Source organism: Raphanus sativus, unplaced genomic scaffold (genome assembly GCF_000801105.2).
Source record: "Raphanus sativus cultivar WK10039 unplaced genomic scaffold, ASM80110v3 Scaffold1862, whole genome shotgun sequence".
Classification (NCBI taxonomy): domain Eukaryota; kingdom Viridiplantae; phylum Streptophyta; class Magnoliopsida; order Brassicales; family Brassicaceae; genus Raphanus; species Raphanus sativus.
The window spans coordinates 1-18,829 of record NW_026617171.1 but is presented as its reverse complement, the minus strand read 5'-3'; the positions used below and the strand labels follow the sequence as shown (position 1 = coordinate 18,829).

At 36.6% G+C, this 18,829-nt stretch overlaps 2 protein-coding genes and 1 pseudogene across 4 annotated transcripts; 1 reads left to right on the top strand and 2 right to left on the bottom strand.

Annotated features, from left to right (window-relative positions):
* The first annotated feature begins 8 nt into the window (after positions 1 to 8).
* LOC130504883 (uncharacterized) lies at positions 9 to 1,869 on the top strand. Its single transcript, XM_056999492.1, is given in 6 exon segments — positions 9 to 92; positions 94 to 168; positions 736 to 1,053; positions 1,172 to 1,267; positions 1,416 to 1,483; positions 1,590 to 1,869. Coding segments are annotated over 6 exon segments (756 nt in total). The 5' UTR covers positions 9 to 11; the 3' UTR covers positions 1,708 to 1,869.
* A 346-nt stretch (positions 1,870 to 2,215) lies between these two features.
* On the bottom strand, positions 2,216 to 13,819 carry LOC108833268 (myosin-15). Of its 3 annotated transcripts, none has more exons than XM_018606697.2 (38): positions 13,493 to 13,819; positions 13,235 to 13,384; positions 12,651 to 12,796; positions 12,399 to 12,555; positions 12,188 to 12,246; positions 11,537 to 11,693; positions 11,306 to 11,455; positions 11,085 to 11,221; positions 10,852 to 10,998; positions 10,660 to 10,761; positions 10,405 to 10,462; positions 10,218 to 10,319; positions 9,573 to 9,610; positions 9,361 to 9,487; positions 9,103 to 9,276; positions 8,856 to 8,987; positions 8,613 to 8,722; positions 8,348 to 8,408; positions 8,075 to 8,252; positions 7,650 to 7,855; positions 7,360 to 7,479; positions 7,174 to 7,272; positions 6,875 to 7,096; positions 6,036 to 6,175; positions 5,851 to 5,950; positions 5,626 to 5,688; positions 5,433 to 5,522; positions 5,071 to 5,241; positions 4,841 to 4,972; positions 4,507 to 4,683; positions 4,012 to 4,149; positions 3,758 to 3,828; positions 3,561 to 3,660; positions 3,424 to 3,480; positions 3,280 to 3,336; positions 3,090 to 3,170; positions 2,914 to 2,999; positions 2,216 to 2,608 (listed from the first exon to the last, which is right to left on the bottom strand). In XM_018606697.2, the coding sequence occupies exons 1-38, from the start codon at positions 13,616 to 13,618 to the stop codon at positions 2,458 to 2,460; spliced, it is 4,572 nt and encodes a 1,523-aa protein (XP_018462199.2). In that variant the 5' UTR covers positions 13,619 to 13,819; the 3' UTR covers positions 2,216 to 2,457. The 3 variants fall into 3 exon arrangements, with proteins under 3 accessions (XP_018462199.2, XP_056855471.1, XP_056855470.1); XM_056999491.1 differs by having other exon boundaries at positions 6,875 to 7,046; positions 7,181 to 7,272; XM_056999490.1 differs by having other exon boundaries at positions 8,348 to 8,405.
* A 1,111-nt stretch (positions 13,820 to 14,930) lies between these two features.
* LOC130504882 (F-box/LRR-repeat protein 15-like) lies at positions 14,931 to 18,606 on the bottom strand (annotated as a pseudogene).
* Between the last annotated feature and the right edge of the window lie 223 nt (positions 18,607 to 18,829).

Here is an 18,829-nt window from a genome sequence, read left to right as displayed (position 1 = left end):
AAAGACCAGTGATGCTTCTCCTCCACGGCTTCGGTCCATCCTCTATGTGGCAGTGGAGGCGACAGATTCAAGCCTTCTCTCCGTCCGCTTTCGGCGCTATATTGTCCCGATCTTGTTTTCTTCGGTGACTCTACTAGTTCCTCCACCAATCGCTCCGAGGTCTTCCAGGTAATAAAAACGTTCTAAACTCTCTCTATAGTTCATAGCTGTTTTGATTGTAAATGAACAAAGATCTTTAGAATATATCGGATATGAACCTTATGTCATTGATCACTATTATTGTTTTGGTGTAGTGTTCTAAAAGTATTGTTATATTAAAAATAAAAATAATGTTTTTCTTAATAATAATTAATAGCTAAGAAATACTTTTATTTATTCCAAATTAATATGAATTAATTCTATTCAGACTACATATACATTTTAGCAATAAACTCAATATTAAACTATAAGTTAAATTAGGTATGGACATTCAGATCGTCGATCGTCGGATCCCATTCAGTACATGATTTTTTTTTTATTCTGTTTCAGATCGGTTCTAACTGGGTCCTAGTCGGTTTGAGTCATAAAATAGATACCTATACGAATTGGTAAATTTCGGTTATGTGTTGGGTTCGTGTGGGTTATCTTTAGAGTTTAGACATTGATATGTTAGCCCTTATACCTAAAAGATTTGAACTATTTGTGGTATACTAAACACATGAATATCTTAATGCTCCAACAATTAAAAATAACAAGGCGGAGTGCATGGAAAACCTAATGGAGAAAATAGGAATACAGAAGTTTAATGTGGTTGGAACAAGCTACGGAGGATTTGTGGCGTACCATATGGCAAAAATGTGGCCGCGAAAAGTGGAGAAAGTAAGTGATTGCAAGCTCAGGAATCAACATGGAAAGTGTGACAGTGAAAGTTTATTGCAAAGATCCAACTGTGAGTGCATTGAGAAGGTTATGTTACCATCAACTGCCACAGAGCTGCGGACACTTATGGGGTTAGCATCTTCTTCGAGGCTAGTTCGTGTGTTTCCTGATGCTCTCTGGAACGACGTTATTAGTGTAAGTAACCTAAGTACTTTCTTCTTCATGTTCTTTTATTTCTGGTTTTGTGTGGAAAATAAGAATGATAAAAAGATGAAAACTATTATGAATTTTTCCTTTGGTATAATATATGCAGAATTTATATCAGAAGAATAGAAAGGAGAAAGTAGAACTATTGAAAGGGGTGACTCTTGGCAGGGATGAGAAACTAAACATCGATCCTCTTTCTCAGGTTCGTACATGAAGTTTTTTGTAGTCTTGATGTTATAATAAACATGTCACAAATATTTTCCAATTCAAACGCTATTTACTCCTAACATTAATATGTGTACTTAACTGGAAATCATCTAATTAACGGTGAAGTGTTTATATTCTCTTAGGAAGTCCTTATAATTTGGGGAGACAAAGATCAGATATTTCCGGTGAAGATGGCCTACGAACTAAAAGAGTAAGTACAAGAAGTTCAAGCTTTATCGTATATTAACTAACTGTAGTATCATTACTATTCTTAAGCATATTGTCTAAATGCTGCAATTGTTGGTATATTTATGTAGGATTCTTGGAGATAAAACAAAACTGGAAATCATTGAGAACACTTCACATGTTCCCCAGATCGAATGTGCTCAAGAGTTCAACAATATCGTTTTGAAATTTCTGAAGGGATCTCAATAACAATATTTATACATTTACTACATGATATTTGATTAAGCGTGGTTAGTAGTAAACATATAAACTATTTAGTAATTTACGTAACATTGCTACTTGCTCATGTTTTCATGTAACTTTATAATATTGGTAAGATGAAATTGAAGATCATTAAGAACAGGTTCCCCAGATTGGAGTTCAACAATATCTTAAACATCATAATATCAGGAAAATATTCTGAAAAACATTAAATATGATTTAAAACGAAGTTTCAAATTGTGTCTTGTAATATTCAAATTGGTCACCAATAAAAACATTAAAGTTCAAGTGGTTTGCCAAACTACCAAAAGCTCTAAACGACAAACCACTCTCGAAAGTATTCGAACACTTTGACATTAACAAAAAGTATCATCATATGTCAACATAGTAGTTGGCAACTAAATCTCGTAAGAATAAAGTTCTAAAAAGAAGCAAATGTGTAATGAAGAATGGCAATGTATTAAAAAACGCAAATGTGCAATGAAGAATGACAATATTCAGAACTTCAACGAATGATGATTAATTAATTACTTAATACTGTATTCACAAAGATGTTCTACCATTTACAGTCCAAAAAGAGAAACTGACAAAGTTTTACAACTACAAATATTTCGCCTACAACATTTAGTAAAATTCTACAGTTACCAAAAGTCTAAGTTTCCATTGTTCATTTCTCAACATAGAGAAATTTGCAATACCAACTGATTTTTCTAATTTTACTGACGCCTAACTAATGCATCAAAGGATCTGCTTTGAGACTGAAGCTGTGGATGGTTTCTTGACGAGGGACAGTGCACAAGTATATTCTGATACAAACTTCGGTGCTTCTATTTCTGATGGGTCTAAAACTGGGATAGCCTTATCTATATCTTCTGCCGAGAAAGGAATGCTGCACACATACACACACAAAACTATACATTAATCTTTAAATTACGTTGAAGTTATGAGCGAGAAAGTTGATTAATGAGAGAAACTCTCAACCAAATGCCCAAAACCACACACTCGAAATGCTAAAAACTTCTTTCAGTCTACAAGGATTCTCAGAACTTAACATGCCTAAACCACAATTTTAACCCCTGGCCGAGCTAGAGATATAAACGTCTGTGTTTTTACTACCGTATTTCCATTTGATTCAACTTACGTATAAATTAAACTTGAGAGCCAACTTACTAAAAAAAAGGAAGAGAATAATACCTCATATCATCATCCAGCAAGAATGAATTCGATGTTAATTTTTGGCTGCTATCCTTGTCAACAAGTACCCTCATTTGAGAAACCACCTACCGCACAAAGATGTGTTAAGGTGTCTTTCAATTGACATTCAACACAATTTAACTCCCACGACTAAAAGTTTTTAGATATCAACTCACCTCACTTGAGACACTTTGAGTTCCATATTTATCATCCCAGTACAGCGTACTTATTCGATATATTTGCCTTATTGTCAATGCCTGCAATTGAACAAAAAGCGCCGAGTAGTTTTGGTGAGATTTCAAAAGTTTTACGGCCAGGAAGCATAAGGAAAGAAGCAAACGGAAACCATAGAAAATGTTGACGTACCGGGCATAGATCCTGACTGATTTCATCCAGCGATTTTTTTCTTTTCTGGTGTATAACCTTAGGATAAAATGTAAACCAATTGAATACAAGTTCCATTACAATAAAAAAAAAGACTTCTTTATCAGAGAAGAAGATGAGTTTTACCAAGAATCCAACAGCTTGTCTAATGAAACTTAACTCCTGCCAAGATGTTCCTGAAAACTGCATTCACAAAATTTTAGATCACGGATGACATCCATCCCTATCTATGAAGCAACTAAGGAGTATATAACATGGTTTACCTCCTCCTTGACACGGGCTGTCCACTTCTCCAATTCTGTAATCCCAGATTTCACATATTCCCCATTTGAAAATGTGCAACATTCACGTCGAAGGAGAAGACTGAAAAAAAGAAATTTGGATTATAGATATGCAGAAAACAAAATGTAATTTGCGCTTAAGCAATAAAGCAAAGAACTGGAATTAAGATCACATCTACCTGTTGAAAAGTGATAGGTTGATAAATGAGAAAACCTGAGTCACAAGCTTGCGAATGAAAAACGAGGGCACCTACCAATATACAAGAATCAAGTTTAGAAAATAGAACAATGTAGATATTTCTAAAACACGAGAAATCATGGTACATGAACATTCTAATTCCTAATCCTCGAATGTGGAGAAAAAGGAAAATCACAAAGTATTTACTAAGTCTACGACAATAATTAGGTAATTGAAACTATGGGATGTGCATACATGGTTTTCTCGTAGGCGGGACATGAGAGAATCCAAGAATTTGAGTATATTTTCCCATTGACTACTTGGAAATTGCTGGGGCACACCGTTTGGTGATCTAAAGGATTTTCCAGCAGTCCCTCGTGAAGCCTTGGGTGCCTTGAGAATCATCAGAGGAACACTTAAAAAGTTATAACATATTTCCACCAAACTTTTCTGTATTTTGTAACTAAAGAGATGGAATCTCTACCACAGCTAGTAGAATACAAAATTAATAACGCTATCATCATCAAATTGCAATTTTTAGGAATAAAGGTACGATCAAATCGCTATCATCATCAAATTGCAATTTTTAGGAATATAAGGTACGATCAAATCAGATCTTAAAAGACCAAATGGCGGTAAATGGGTATTTTGATGCATGTTAAAAGACTAAGCAGTATGGTATCCAATCAATAATTCAGAAAAGCATTATCAAAGATGTTGAATATCATCTACCAACTTTCGGACTCTCACCTGAATGCATAATCCAAGAAGCGGTGATAATTCTTTCTTCACATTGTCACGAATTAGACCATAAATCTTCTCCACGCATGCTGTCAGATGCTGTTTAAATAGTATTGCTGGATATCTTGCTTCTATATGCGGAACACCATCGTCAGGTCCATTAATTTTGAAAGGAGACTTTACTCCCTGGTAAGCAAGAAACAGAACATCAGTGAAACAAGTTAGCACGCAATTTCTGAATCTCAATAAACAATAGACGATTAGAATTTAGATTTAGCCATTTCAATTCCATATAAATGAAACTTGCAAACTACTCTCTACTGGAGATATCAATTTAACTCACATATGCCGCCTTCCCAGAACGCTGAGCACTACCATTTACAAAACTATTTGTCCGCAGATTTCTCTGCAAGAGGCATAGAAGTGCTGAAGAGTTTGAAAGCCAATATGGTAATACACTGTTTTCATCTCCACCCTGAAATAAACATAAACCACAGAAGTAAATAATAACATAAAAGGGTTCGTATCATTTTGTCTAATTTGGAAGAAAGTTGTTACAAGATCAAGACTCACCTTAAGGGCTTCATTAATTCCCTCGATAATGATGTTAAATATGGCTGTGCTCTCAGATTCAAAGGCGTGCCAGTGCAGAAGACATTTGTATATCACACAAGCAGCCAGGGGCTTATCATCACTGAATCCCAAATTTTCCTTGATACATCTGGAGAGCAATTCGTGGATCTCCTGCAATAGCATTGAAGTGGTAACTTATGTCAAAACCCACTATCTACTTTAGCTAACAACAAGAAGGCTCTATATGAGAAGAAAGGAAAAAAGAATTTGAGATAATACAAACATATTGATTAGAACATGATACAATCAGGTCAGGAAAACCAGTTTCTTCATTCACAATGAAAATGGCAGTTAATGTTTACCACGTTTTTTTCTGCAGTGAATTTGGATCGACGTGACTCTGACTGGCTATGTGAAAATGGCATGATGCGTTTTGAAGGCGTGGGTGTCTCCTGTATATATCACTGGCATAATTAGGGTACTCATTTTCAAGCATTTACAATCTAGAAATGAAAAGAAAGATATAGGTAACGGAAAAAAGAAGTAGTTACGTACGAAAACAGATGTCCTGTCAATCTGAGCTGGTACAACAGCACTAGAGTGTTTCTGTTGAGGAGACTGTAATAATGAGCAGTCGGTAAGTAAAGACCAAAGAGAACACAATGACAATTAGTTACAAATGAATGGTTCAAACGATTAAGATATCCAGTAACAGAGTGTAGACTTTCGTACATGCATGTAACAAAAAAATGCAGTAGAGAATAGTAAAAGATCACATACTTCACCAACTATCCGTCCTAGTCTCTCTGGGGATATACTAAAAGTCTTCTGCCTTAAGACATGGTTCTCGTTCTCCAGGTGAGAGAGTTTTTCTTCGAGGCTAAATAAAAACACTCAACAGAAAAAAATAAGTATAGCTGTTAGACACAAACCTAAAGTTGAGAAAAAGACCTGCAACTACATACCTTTGAACACTCGTCTGGAGTTCAGAACATCTATTATCAGCTTCCTTCAACTTCTGTAGTGTGTTATTGCAATCCGTCTTAGCACTGAGTAGCTCCTTCTCCAGAACAAGATTCTTCTTTTCCAAGGAATTCATCGAATTCTGTGATTAAAAAACGTTAGCAAAAACCGATGAACAACCAAGACGACAGAATTTGGGTCTCTATGCAAAGGGTGAAAGCATCATTAAAAAGATACCCTACAAATAGAAGAAGCAGTGAACAAAGAAAAGAATAAGGCATACTAACCAAAGATTTACTCACTTTTGAGATCATTTCTCAGAAATCTTACTGCGTTTTCAAAAATGCAATTTATAAATATATATATAGGATCAAGTTAAAATTGTCCATAACCAACTTGTGGATAGCCAGAAAACTGTATATACTTCAAATCGCAGTCACCACTCTTTAAGCACAGACTGGAGAATATAGAAGATTTTAAAAACATGACCAACCAGCAGGTTAACTAAATCATCATTGTGGTTGACCCAAGGGAAGAGACTCAAAGACTCTTTATGACCAAAAAAGCTGAGTAAATTTTAACACACCACCAACAAACCAAAATGTACGAGGCATCAACTTACAAGAGACACGAGTCTTGTTTCTACATTCAAATATCAGGTGTTGCAAATTTCTACAGATTTTAAAGTCTTTGCTTATCAGGTAAAGAGAACGCCAAGTAAATTTCAACTTAAAGAAAAACCAACGATAGAGAACGGATCTCTTTAAAAGGTATCCCCAGTTCACGACCATGACAGAACAAGCTCTTAACATACAGTCAATTTAAAGGAGAGGAAAATTACCTTCAACAGAGTGTTATCTTTTTCCAGTTCAACCATTCCATTAAGTTCTCTTTCAACAGCAGCCTTCTCCTTCATGGATATGTCTAGTTGCTTTTGAAGTACTGCATTCTTATTGCACTCATTAATGGTAGCCAGCTTAGCTGCATCTAGTTTGATGCTGAAGGATTCTAATGTTCTCTGAAGCTTGGATATTTCACCTGACTTGGCCTCCTCACCACTTGTCTGAATGTAAAGCACGTTTAGTTATTTACTCTGTTTAAGGGATCAGTGCTATACAGATAACAAAATTGGCAACATACTCGCAATCGTTTCTCAAGCTGTAACCGCCATTCAAGATCTTCTAACCGCTTCTCAAGTTTAGTTTTGGCTAATCGCAAAGAACCTGCTTCGTTAGCTGCCTGCGCAACATCGATTTGCATATTCATCCTTTGAGTGATAGGTAGCTAATTGATAAAATCCTGCTCTCAACAATGACTAGAACATACCTGTTTAAGTTTTCTAAACTCTCTCTTCGCCAGCTTCTGCCGCCAACAACATTGAATAGCAATGATAGAAGATTGGCGGTGCCTGAATGCTGTGCGAAACTTATGCATTCTCCAACGAGCCTAAGATATTTAATATATATAATATTAAACAAAATGAAATGCATTAGACTGAAATGATGAATGAGGTCATATCAGGAAACTAAAAGAAAACATATCACCCTATGTAAGAACTTAATACGACAAAAAGTGTAACACATAATGTATCATATGAACTTGGAGATCCTACGTACCTGAATAAGAGAAGCAGCTCTGTGCTCTTTCTGATGAGTAAACTTTAAACGAGCTGAGTCAGCACGGATGCAAGACTGTGTTACTAATGCAGCCGATACAAGTTTCACATATGCACATCTTGACAGCCACCTGCGCGCATGCTTTTGTACCAATACTGCTGCCGCTGCATTCCTTCTGGCGGCATAGGCATTTCGGGACAGGCATCCTTGCCAACGGATATTATTTTTATTTTTATTAGGCTTAGAAATGAAATAAATACTAGTACCCACAATTTTCTCGAAAGATGCATGTGAACATGTTAAACAAAAGAAATTAATAAATAGTTTTCAGAGAGTAGGTGTCACGTATCTGAAGATTTCTCAAAACGACCACAAAATTTCGAATGCAAGAGAATAAGAAGAATAATAGTGAATGAGAAAGGCACCTCTACAGTATGCTTGAATAGAAATTGCACAAGCCCGGGCAGCGATGAAGTTTTGATGCGCAACAAATGTTCTTAGTCTTCGCTGAATGAGTTTTGCAGAAGCATCAAGAACTTCAGTCCGCCTAGAGTCCAAAATGCCAATTTGACCAGCTCTAAGGAACACTTTTGTTCTTCCTAACTGTGAAAGATGATACAAATATCAACAAATCGATATCTAACAGAGAGTCATGCATTAAAGAAAATCCTTTGTTTATAGACCACCAAGAAGCATACCTGATAATTCCCCAGACCTAACTTTCTCAAGATTTTCTCGGTAAGTGCCTGCTCATCACTGCTGCAAATAATGTACATATTAACAAATTATTTCTGCTTGGCAATAAGTTCAATGCAGGATATAGATTCTATCTGGCCGAAAGCTACAAAATAATGCTTAAGTTTTATCTATTTTTTGCCGCAATCAAGCGGTCACAGAAACATGTCAAATAACCTTTACACAGGTTCACACAGTTGCAAGGAATCATACATCAAATATGCGTACCTCTCATCCATGAATTCTGGGGCTAGCAGACCAAACCGATCCACAAAGTCTGAATAATTCCTTCGTGTGGGATACCCTGCAAGACTAATCCGAACAGCTTCCAATACTCCCTATCAAATTGTGAAATACAAGACGTTATCAAACTAGCCATTGAAAAAAAAGCTGAAGGTTTCTCGCATTGTATATAGACTATAACTACCACAGAAAACGTGAAAAAGAACTAAGATCACATAATATACTAACCCCACAACGAAGTTGATGTAAAACACTAAGATTCTCAAACTTTTGAGGTCTGTTGAGTGTGTTTGGCTTCACACAACGAACATAGTGAGGCTCCGTTTTGCTGAGAGTTTCCATGAGGGCTTGAAGTTGTTGCTAGAATCAAATTTAATGATCAAATCAACGATTGGGTTCACGATCTGTTCTTAATATATACAACTTTCATAACAGAGTATCTTGCAAAGAGAAATAGCTGGACAGTTTTACCGACCTTAAATCTGGAAGACACGGAAGAAAATTTGTAAGAAGACCTGGCAGACTCCTCTGGCGCGGAGGCAAAAAGTCCAGCAACAAAGGGGCATCTTGAGGAAGATAACAGATTGCAGTGTTCCACTATAGTATAATCACGATTTTTATCCAGAAAGGTTTCAGTCTGGTAAGTAACCTGCAGAAATGGAATGGGAGAAATTCATTGGGATTTGAAGGAAACCAAAAAAAACATTAAGCTTTGTCCTAGAGAAAGACTTGCTTTGCCAGCATAATGAGAGAGAGTAAAGTCCGTCTCTGAAAACTTTGTCTTCTCCAATCTCGGATGAATTTTAAAGTTCTGGAACAGCTTCATTGAAAATGACTCATGTGTTGATCTAGGAAACATGCTGCATAAAAGCAGACAAAGATAGGTTAGCGCACAAAAAGAGCATACGTATTGTGAAGACTCAAGATGAGACGAGAATATTGTACCAAGCTTCATCCAACAGTGCAATTACCCCAATAGGTTTCTGCAGGTAGCAAAAATATCAAAGTTAGAATCAGAGGACGATAGATAAGTTTTGCTGTCATGTCTGCTTGATGTTCACAAAACAAAAAAGGAACACAATGCTTGAGGCTGGAACCTACAACAGAAACGTTGAAAAGACACTCTATTATTAAGTTTCACCATACCAACATGCAATAAAACTATCAATTGATGAAGGAAATGTCTTCTAACTAAGTTTTCGTATTCTTGCAGTTGTAAACTGGATCATTTATCGTCTACATTCTATGATGGGAGTAAAAATGGCATCATACTAAACAGACGTGTGTGAATGTATTCGCCACACTAACACAATATCATCAAACCCCACTAACTCTTTAGAATTGGCACGATGTAATAAATTACCCTGTTTAAAAGGTGTTGAATTCTATTCCTCGACAATTTGAGAAATTAGTAGTAAATAAATAAAAAGACATGAGAATTCAAAACAAGGTACTATAATCAAACTCACTGAATGTGACAAAAAAAACTTACTGAAGTTTTGAGACAAGTTTGAGAGATCACAAAGGTTAAGGGGCGAGAAACTGGAACAGAGTCTTTAATATAAATCTAACTGACATGGAGAAATGTACCTTCTCTATAAGGTCCACGACATCCTGGTTGTCAATAAACTCAATAAAACTCCAATTGATCTCTTCTTTTCTGTACTCATCCTGCTCCATCTTAAATACATGCTGAAAACAGAGCAGGGATCATAAGGAGAGGAAGGAATGTCCCTAAAATCTGATAAAACCTTTGAGAATGATTCGCCTATATTACCTCATTGAAATGCAGCTGAAGCTTTTCATTTGCAAAATTGATGCAAAATTGTTCAAAACTGCAACGTGCAAACATGTATTGGGTTTTCATTTTTAGATATTGTTTGGGTGAAAAAGGTATATCAAGCAATCAGAAAGGCACCAGCCCAAACATAGTTACACAGTTCTAAACATGATGCACCAATAAACTCTCAGTGAATAGAGCTGGGAAAAGATATAAACAATTATTTAACTAATTTAACAGATTAACGCTAACCTGTTACTCTTAAAGCATTCAAAGCCATAAATGTCCAGGACTCCAATTTGAAAATGGGAGTTTGGATCTTGCCCAACAGACCTATTAATTTTATCTACCAACCTGACAGTAGCGTAAATTAAAAGGTTTAAACACAAGTGTAATGCATTAACAAATATCCACTCAATAAAGAATGAAGCATATGAAGCAAACCAGTCAAACAGACGGGCGTAAACAGTCTTCGCTAGTGCATCCCGGCTAATAACAGCAGCATTACAGTCGAGTGCTTTGATTATGGTACCTTCACGGGTCAGAATTGTACGTGTGCAGAGAGAAGCAAGTAAAAGATTTGCATCACACCTGGTTAATTTTGCAGAATAAAACAATTATACAAGATATCTCTTTGTACACCGAAGTATTGGTACTAATCAGAGTATTCCATGTACCTGAAAAGATCAGCAGCCATCTGCAAATGATTTCTAGATTCATGATCCTTTACTACTGAAGAATCATGTTCTTTTCCCGAGGAAAACTCAACATTTCCAAGATGCAGAATCGCAGCAAGCGTGCGGAATATCCCTTCCTGATAAATTGTAGGGACAGTAAGCAAGGACGATCAAAATTGACAGAAGAAAAATATATTACATCCAATTAGAAGTCAGAACACCTGCTCATCGTGACTTATGCCCACAATATCCATGGCCCTCCTTGTATTCTTATACTCTTCTGCGTTGCTTACTCCCTCCAGGTCATAGGTCTTGCTTTGATTGAGATAATGAAATTGATGTGGATTGCTTAGTTTGTATTTTTCAGCGTCCTATACCAAACAAGAACATTAATAGATAAGAGAACCGAAACCAATATCTTATGACACGTATAAAGAGCAGGAAATAATTACACTCCCAGAAGCGCAAAGCTGATAGAAACAGTGATAGTTCCTCTCAGGGTCTGTTATGCGGACTACACGTGATCTCTCCAGAAGATACGTTCTGATTGCTGCACCAGATATTCTACCATTTGCGTCAAATTGGATTTCCACAAACTTCCCAAAACGGCTGAAAACAAACCAACATTCAGTAGTTTGGTCAGTAAACCCGTCAAACTAAGGAATCTTAAAATATAACTAAAAAGCTAGAGCAATACAAAATAACTGCAGCTAAAATGCCATATGAATTCAATGTTTGCAAAATAAGATTCCATTAATGACTAATGTTCTATACATGTGAAATGAACAGGAAAAGAAAACCTAGTTCCTCCCAGTAGCATTAAGACTGTTACCATACTTAACGTACAAGGTGTAGTTTAATAAACCAAATATGCATTTCACATTGGTACAACTACAAGGGGTTATAAAGTCTTAATGCAATAACTTATCTATAAACCATCTATCTGAAGTAGAGCTACGACCGTACTTAAATAAAAGGGTTAATAAACCACTTAAGTTTACAGTTTCAGTACAAGAAGATACTGGTTTCTAATCATTTATTAAGATACCATCATGAAAAAAAATTGTTGACGAAAGACATAAAAACAAAACTCCATAACCCACCTGGAATTATCGTTTCTAACTGTTTTCGCATTCCCAAATGCTTCCAAGAGAGGATTTGACTGCAGAAAAGAATACTTATATTAGATCAGTCGCAAACAAAGAAAGTCAGACATGATCGCCTAAAATTTATTTGCAAATAGATACCAGAGGGAAAGTAAAAGACATCTTTGAAAAAGGATAAAAGCTACAAATTGTGTGAGCAAGATCTTACTTCAAGCACTTGCTGCTCAACACTTCTATTATCTTCAGCAGCACGTCCACCAACATATGTAAGATACTGCATGATTAGTTTAGTTGTCTCAGTTTTTCCAGCTCCACTTTCACCGCTAACGAGTATAGACTGACTTCGCCTGTCGTCAATCATCGCTCTGAATTATGAAGCATACATGCGGTTAATTGGTTAACGTGACAGAGAGTTAACAGCTAAGAATGTCAGAACAAGTAGGTAAAAAGGGTGGACCACCTGTATGCAACTTCAGAAACTGCAAAAACATGAGGACTGAGCTCACCGAATGGTGCTCCCTTGTACTGCTCCATCATGTACCCATTGTAGAGATGTGGAAGCTTTTTAAACGGATTAACAGCGATAAGAATGCTTCCAGTGTATGTCTGCAAAAGAGATAGAGCGTCGTTGTAAGAAGATACAACATTCCGGAACAGGAATAGACTGAAGTTATACCACAAAAATAGTTCCAAACAAGTAGTATGATCTCAATACGGACATAAATAAATGAAAGATCAAGCTGCCACCAAAATATTCAAAGGGCAAGCCAGCATTCACATCAAAAAAATCTAGCCGAGTGAAAACCCATACGGAACATAATTGCTTTCCCCAATTACATAAGGAAACTAAGCTTTACCAAAGAGAAGAGACCTAAATGCATACTTCACAGATAAATTTTAAGTCTTCCCCATACCCACCACAGTATCGTAGACGAAACTGGACTATAGTTGCGGGACCCTAGGCAGTATGAAAAAGCTAGAACCCAAGCTGCAATTATACTCACGCAAGACCAATCCACAAACAAGAGTGAAAAGAGAACTCACGTAGATATCATTGAGAGTGTATCTCCTCTGAAGATTGTAAAGCACACCAGCCTCGTGCAAGTAAGTCAGCTTAGTCATATCATCCACTCCATTATGCTCCTCCTCCTCCTCTGGATCCCTCCGAAACACCTTCCCCGAGGAGACGAAGACCTAAGCCACCCCCGAAATTAAAGAAGCGGCAACAACAACGGATAAGGCGAAAAAGAAAGAGGAGACGACGCAGAAGTTTTTTCCGGTTAATCAATCAATCAATCAAACCTGCTTTCCGGTGGAAGTTTCGACATGGACATTGTTTCCCGGAGAATCGAGAACTTCGCCGGCAATCCAAGCGAAATCCTTATCCTCCACCCAAACCTTGTCGCCCCTCCGCAGATTCGATTCCATTGGAAGACAAATCAATCTCTAACTGAACTGAACTTAACTTCTGATGAGCTCGAAGAGAAAACCCTAGAGGATTAGATTGGGGCGACGCAAAGAGGCACAGCGATAGAGAGAGAGATGAAGAGAGCGCGATAGATAATTTTTCAAATTTCAAGTGAAACTATTGAAACCCTAAGGAGAGCGAGTCGGAGAGAAGACGGTAATTACTGCTGCAAACAGTTTTTTTTTTTTTGGTTTAAGTTAAACTGCAAGTGTTAAAAATGTAAATAAAAAATAAAAATTTACTTCCCGCCATCACGGATCGCATTCGCATATAAAAGAAAAAGACAGCTCCAGACAGACAAACAAAAAACATAGAAAATGTCGAGTTAAATTGTTTTTAGTTTAAATAATCAAATATGTTTGGTGTAACATGATCAATCCTGCCAAAATTTAGCCAAAAAAAATGATTATCACTCGTGAAATCATTTATTAAATCAAGGTTGTACTCTTAGATCATACATTTATAAATAGAGATCAAAACTATCATGATATACAGATGCTAATCAAATGGTGATGAAACATGAAACAATTAAAGCTGTAAGCAAATAATCGGTTTTAAACACTATGTATAAGATGGTGTTCAAAAAAAAAAACACTATGTATAAGAAAATATAAAATATTATTTATTTATCTAACCAAAGTTTTATCAATAAAATAATAATCTGAAATATAACACTAATAATTTTTATAAAAACTGAAATCATAATATAATAGTAAACAAAATTGACTAAACATCAAATATTAAAAAAAGAATGAGTAAAACATAAAAAATCCAATTATTAAAAATTATTAGTATTTTCTAAATACAGTGTAATTATTGATATATTTCCTTTCCAACATAAGGATAGCAAATTTGATTATTCTTCTCCTAATTCACAATATTTTCTTCCTAGATCTATAAGATATATTTCCATTTGTTAGCCATAATATAATTCCATGTACAATATATTATTTCTTATACAACTTCAATATTATTTTTTAATCAAAATTTAGTTACAATATTTTCGTTATTTTCCTATAACAAAATAATTGTGTAACTGTACTTTTGTTTCTCTATAGTCTTAATGATTCAGATATAAGTAATCAAAACTGGTTTATTAAAGCGGCTGAAGATGAAAATGGCTGGAAAAGTTGATTAAATTCTAGGTATTAGCAGGTTCGTGTTTATTTTACTGCAGTTTTTGAATACACAATTGATACGAAATCTACTTTTCCAACTTCACAGCATTTTCGCGACTGCCAGGAATAATAGAAAAAGAGACAATAAATCAAATTCGTCAACGATTTTCTATATATTTTCAATGTTTTGAAGATTTTGTTCTCGATACACACATGTCCTTCTTATAGATCGAAGTTATTTTATACATAACATTTTTAGTCATAAAACTGAAATTTGTCATTTATAAGAAAAAAAATATTCCCATGCTCAATGCTAGTATATAATAAAACATTCCCATGCGCAATCCCTAATCTGCAAGATTTGGACTGCTGAAGACTCGCTTCAAACTAGGACACACTGCTCGGAACCTCGCCATGCTCACTGAGGATATCTGTTAATCACCAAACAAGACATGTTTTTCAAAAATTTAAAGTCTCTTATGAATCAGACATGGATTATTTGCTAAATTTTGATACTGAAGTAAACACTCCATATACTATCATTACCTTCGGACAGAAACGGAGATCCAGTGTCTCTAGTGAGCAGCATCCTGATATAGCTGCTTCAACTCCTGCTTCGTCCATGTTACAAGACTACCAAAAACAAAGGTTGGTATCAAAGTGTGTTTCGATCTACAAACAAGTACTGGAGCTAATAGATATCTATCTTTCACACATAAAGGCATAAAAGGAGGAGCCTAGTATAGGGCAAAAACGTACCTGAAGAAAGAGACTAGCCAATCTTGGGCAGGCAAGCTTCAGTACTTCCAGAGAGCAACAGTTGCTATGGAATAAAAACCCAATCATTGATGAGAAATAAAGATCCAAGTCAAATAACAAATGGTAAATAATTCATACCTTAGATTAAGCAAGACCAGGTTTGAACAGGCAAGATCAACCTCCTTTAAATTGACCGATAGCGAAAGGTTCAGTGTTGATAGATGATAAAACCGAGCTGCAGGTGGTATCAGCACTTTTCTGATATTGGGGCAACCCACACAATTGAGGTTTTGCAGTAACCGGTTGGCTGTTTCAGCTGGTTCTTGAGTATTCTCACTCGAACTGTTTACACCGAAGTAATCAAATAGATGTACATTGGTTGAACCCCAATCGAGGTCATGCATATTAACACAGCCGTTCAAGCTCAAATGGGTCAAGTGTGTGCAGCACGCAAGCAGATCATCTATGGCAGTCTGACAGAGAGTTCCATAAGACAAGTCCAACTCTTCAAGTGCAGGTAAAGCACCTTCTTTGTATAGAGGCTCCAGTGATGTGTCAGTGAGATATTTGCAGGCTTGTAATTTGAGCACCTAAGCAATTAAATATGCAAATAAGTTATTATGGAAAGAATATTAAGTATATATGCTCTATTGCCGACAGTCACAAGGACTTAATTACCTTCAGTCGAGTACAGGACTTGAAGACAGGCTCCAAATTCATCAAGAAAGTGTACGATAAATCAAGAACAGTCAGATTTGGGAGCCCGTTCAAGGAAGACAAGCCATCAGAGCCAATGGAAGGGCAAGACATTAGCACCAGTGACTCAATTAGTGGGCAAGAAGCAGTGGTTGCCGACAGACAGTCATCTCTCAGTTGGCTGGAAAGGTAATCGTGAAATTTGTTTAGCAGCACTATAAAACCAGTCATGACGATGAATAGCCACACAAAAATAAATAATTACCCGCAGAAAGACGCATCCAAAGATGTTAACAGAGGACAAATGATGGATGCTTCAGACAGTACACCACAGCCTTTTAGTTCAAGGGACACCATATAAGGTGCTTCGATATTGAGCACACTCAATTTCGGACATATTCCTAAATTCAGAGACCGGAGCGCAACCTATTCACAACCAGAAGGGAGAAACAAGAAATCCATCAGTTAAGACAAAGTTAGTTATTTAAAATGAGAGAAGCAACACTCACAGGCTGGAAGAATGCAGTTTCAAGATGATCACATCCATCCAAACAGATCTGCTCTATGCGAGGGCACTTCAACTCAAGAGAAGTTACAGCTCGACACCCCACAAGGGAGAGACTAGCCAACGACGAATTGCAGAACCGCACATCCGTTAAGCTCTACAACATACAAAATTAGTTTAGCAACCATCAAATATATCACCCACTGCCTGTTTTCATTTCAATAAATTATGCACTGGCAAATGAACAGAAGAAACCGTATCACACCTCACAGTTGTCAAGAATTAATGATTTCAGCATTGGGCATCCACCATCATCACTAAATATTTCACAAACAGCGTTGGACAGTGATTCACAATCAGAGAGATCCACTTCTTGCAAGGACTGGCATTGCAGAACTAATGTTGTCAAGTTCTCCTGTTTCTGGAGAGCTAATCGCTGCAACCAAAATGAAGAGATATTAACAGGTTAATCAGATAAAAATTACCACTAGTGGAACTGTATTAACAAACCATGGTAACTAAGTGCATACTCGAAGGGAGTTGGAAGTGATTGTGATTCGGCGAAGCGCTGGACAGTTTGAAACAGTGATAGATGAAAGCATGACGCTTTGCAAGTTCAGCTCTGTGAATCTGTTAACACAGCGAATCGAGGACACTTGTTAGAAATGATAGCAATATTTTTTAAGGCGTAAATACTTATCACAATAAAATATGCAGAAAAAATCAAAGTTGAGGACTGTACTTGCGGCAATGGACTAGGCTTATACTCTGCAAACGGGAGAGATGCAACACAACAGATGTCAACAGATTGCAATTATCAAGCTCCAAAACCTGCAATATATGATATGTTAATACCCCAACTGGAAAGAGGATCTCTAGTAAAATGTTGTGAAAAAACGTGCATGTGTATGTGGGATTGGTAAAAAAAAAAAAAAAAAAAAGCAATCACAGACCTCCAGCGCAGGACTATTAGCAATCCATGTCATAGATGCTGATGTTATACCCTCACAGCTATGAAGCTTGAGAACTGTCAACATGGGGAGATGTACTGACTTCAAAGAGACAAAGGGCAGACAAGTCAGAAAAAATAGTGCGAAACAGCAGAGTTGGGAAGAAAGTAACATCAGATAACAGGACCAACCTCAAGCGATATATTGGGACAGTATGAAGCATTAAGAATATGGAGACTCGCACAAGCCTGGGCTATTTTCACGCAAAGTTTCATCACTGACACAGAACAGTTAGAAACATCTAGTGACTCTAACTGAGGACAAGAAATGGCAGCTGAACGAATAGCAGCATCCAGGAGCTTATGGCACGAGGCTATATCAAGAAGTTGGAGGAGTGGACAGTTAAGCATCGCCTGTGACATGTTGCTTCTTTTTAATGACAAAGACCTGAGCTGTGGACACCTAAACGATAGAAAATAATAATAACTGAGAATGACATACACATAAACGAATAAGAATGAATGAAATGAATTTATGGAAAAACATTTCACCTGATAGACAAACGCATGACACGGCATTTTGTAATTTTAAGTTCACGTAGCCGATCATGACTCAGGGTGTATTTCCTGAGCACCATTTCCCAGAATAGCATCATTTACAGTCAAGCTCCTTAACATATTACACTCCCCAATGCCTGGAAAAAGTTTTCCACTGATATGACCTTTTCCACAGTCAGACCTCCAGATTCCTGAAACAGACGAAAAGATGAGATGGATGTATATCAGCTTAATTTAAGAAACCATATCAGCTTTTAAAAAAAACAGATACCTTAAAGTGGTAGCTGCTTTCATAGCCAGAGCGTTAACAGCAGGAGTGCCATAAACATTCACTTCAGTGGCATTGGGATAGCGAAGACACATGTCTTCGACTGCACAGGAAGCAACGAAGTGTTATATTTTATTTATGTACGTTATGCCTTCCAGCTTATGGAGTAGTAAAACGGAAGAAATACAAGTTTAAGTAACACAGCGGAGGCATATTTTGGTGCTTATATTTTCTTTAAAGGCCAATCTCATCATTAAAAAATGCAGAACCAATGCCCTCAAAGTCACAATTCTATTGATACTCTCACTGAAAATAAAA

Bases quoted from the DNA above. Each gene is read 5' to 3' on its own strand.
- LOC108833268 (XM_018606697.2), bottom strand. From the start codon at position 13,618: ATGGAATCGAATCTGCGGAGGGGCGACAAGGTTTGGGTGGAGGATAAG. The intron at 13,385-13,492 runs GTTTGATTGATT...GGGGTGGCTTAG, and splicing joins AAACTTCCACCGGAAAGCAG to GTCTTCGTCTCCTCGGGGAA. The intron at 7,480-7,649 runs GTACGTAGGATC...TAAATATCTTAG, and splicing joins GAGCTGCTTCTCTTATTCAG to GCTCGTTGGAGAATGCATAA.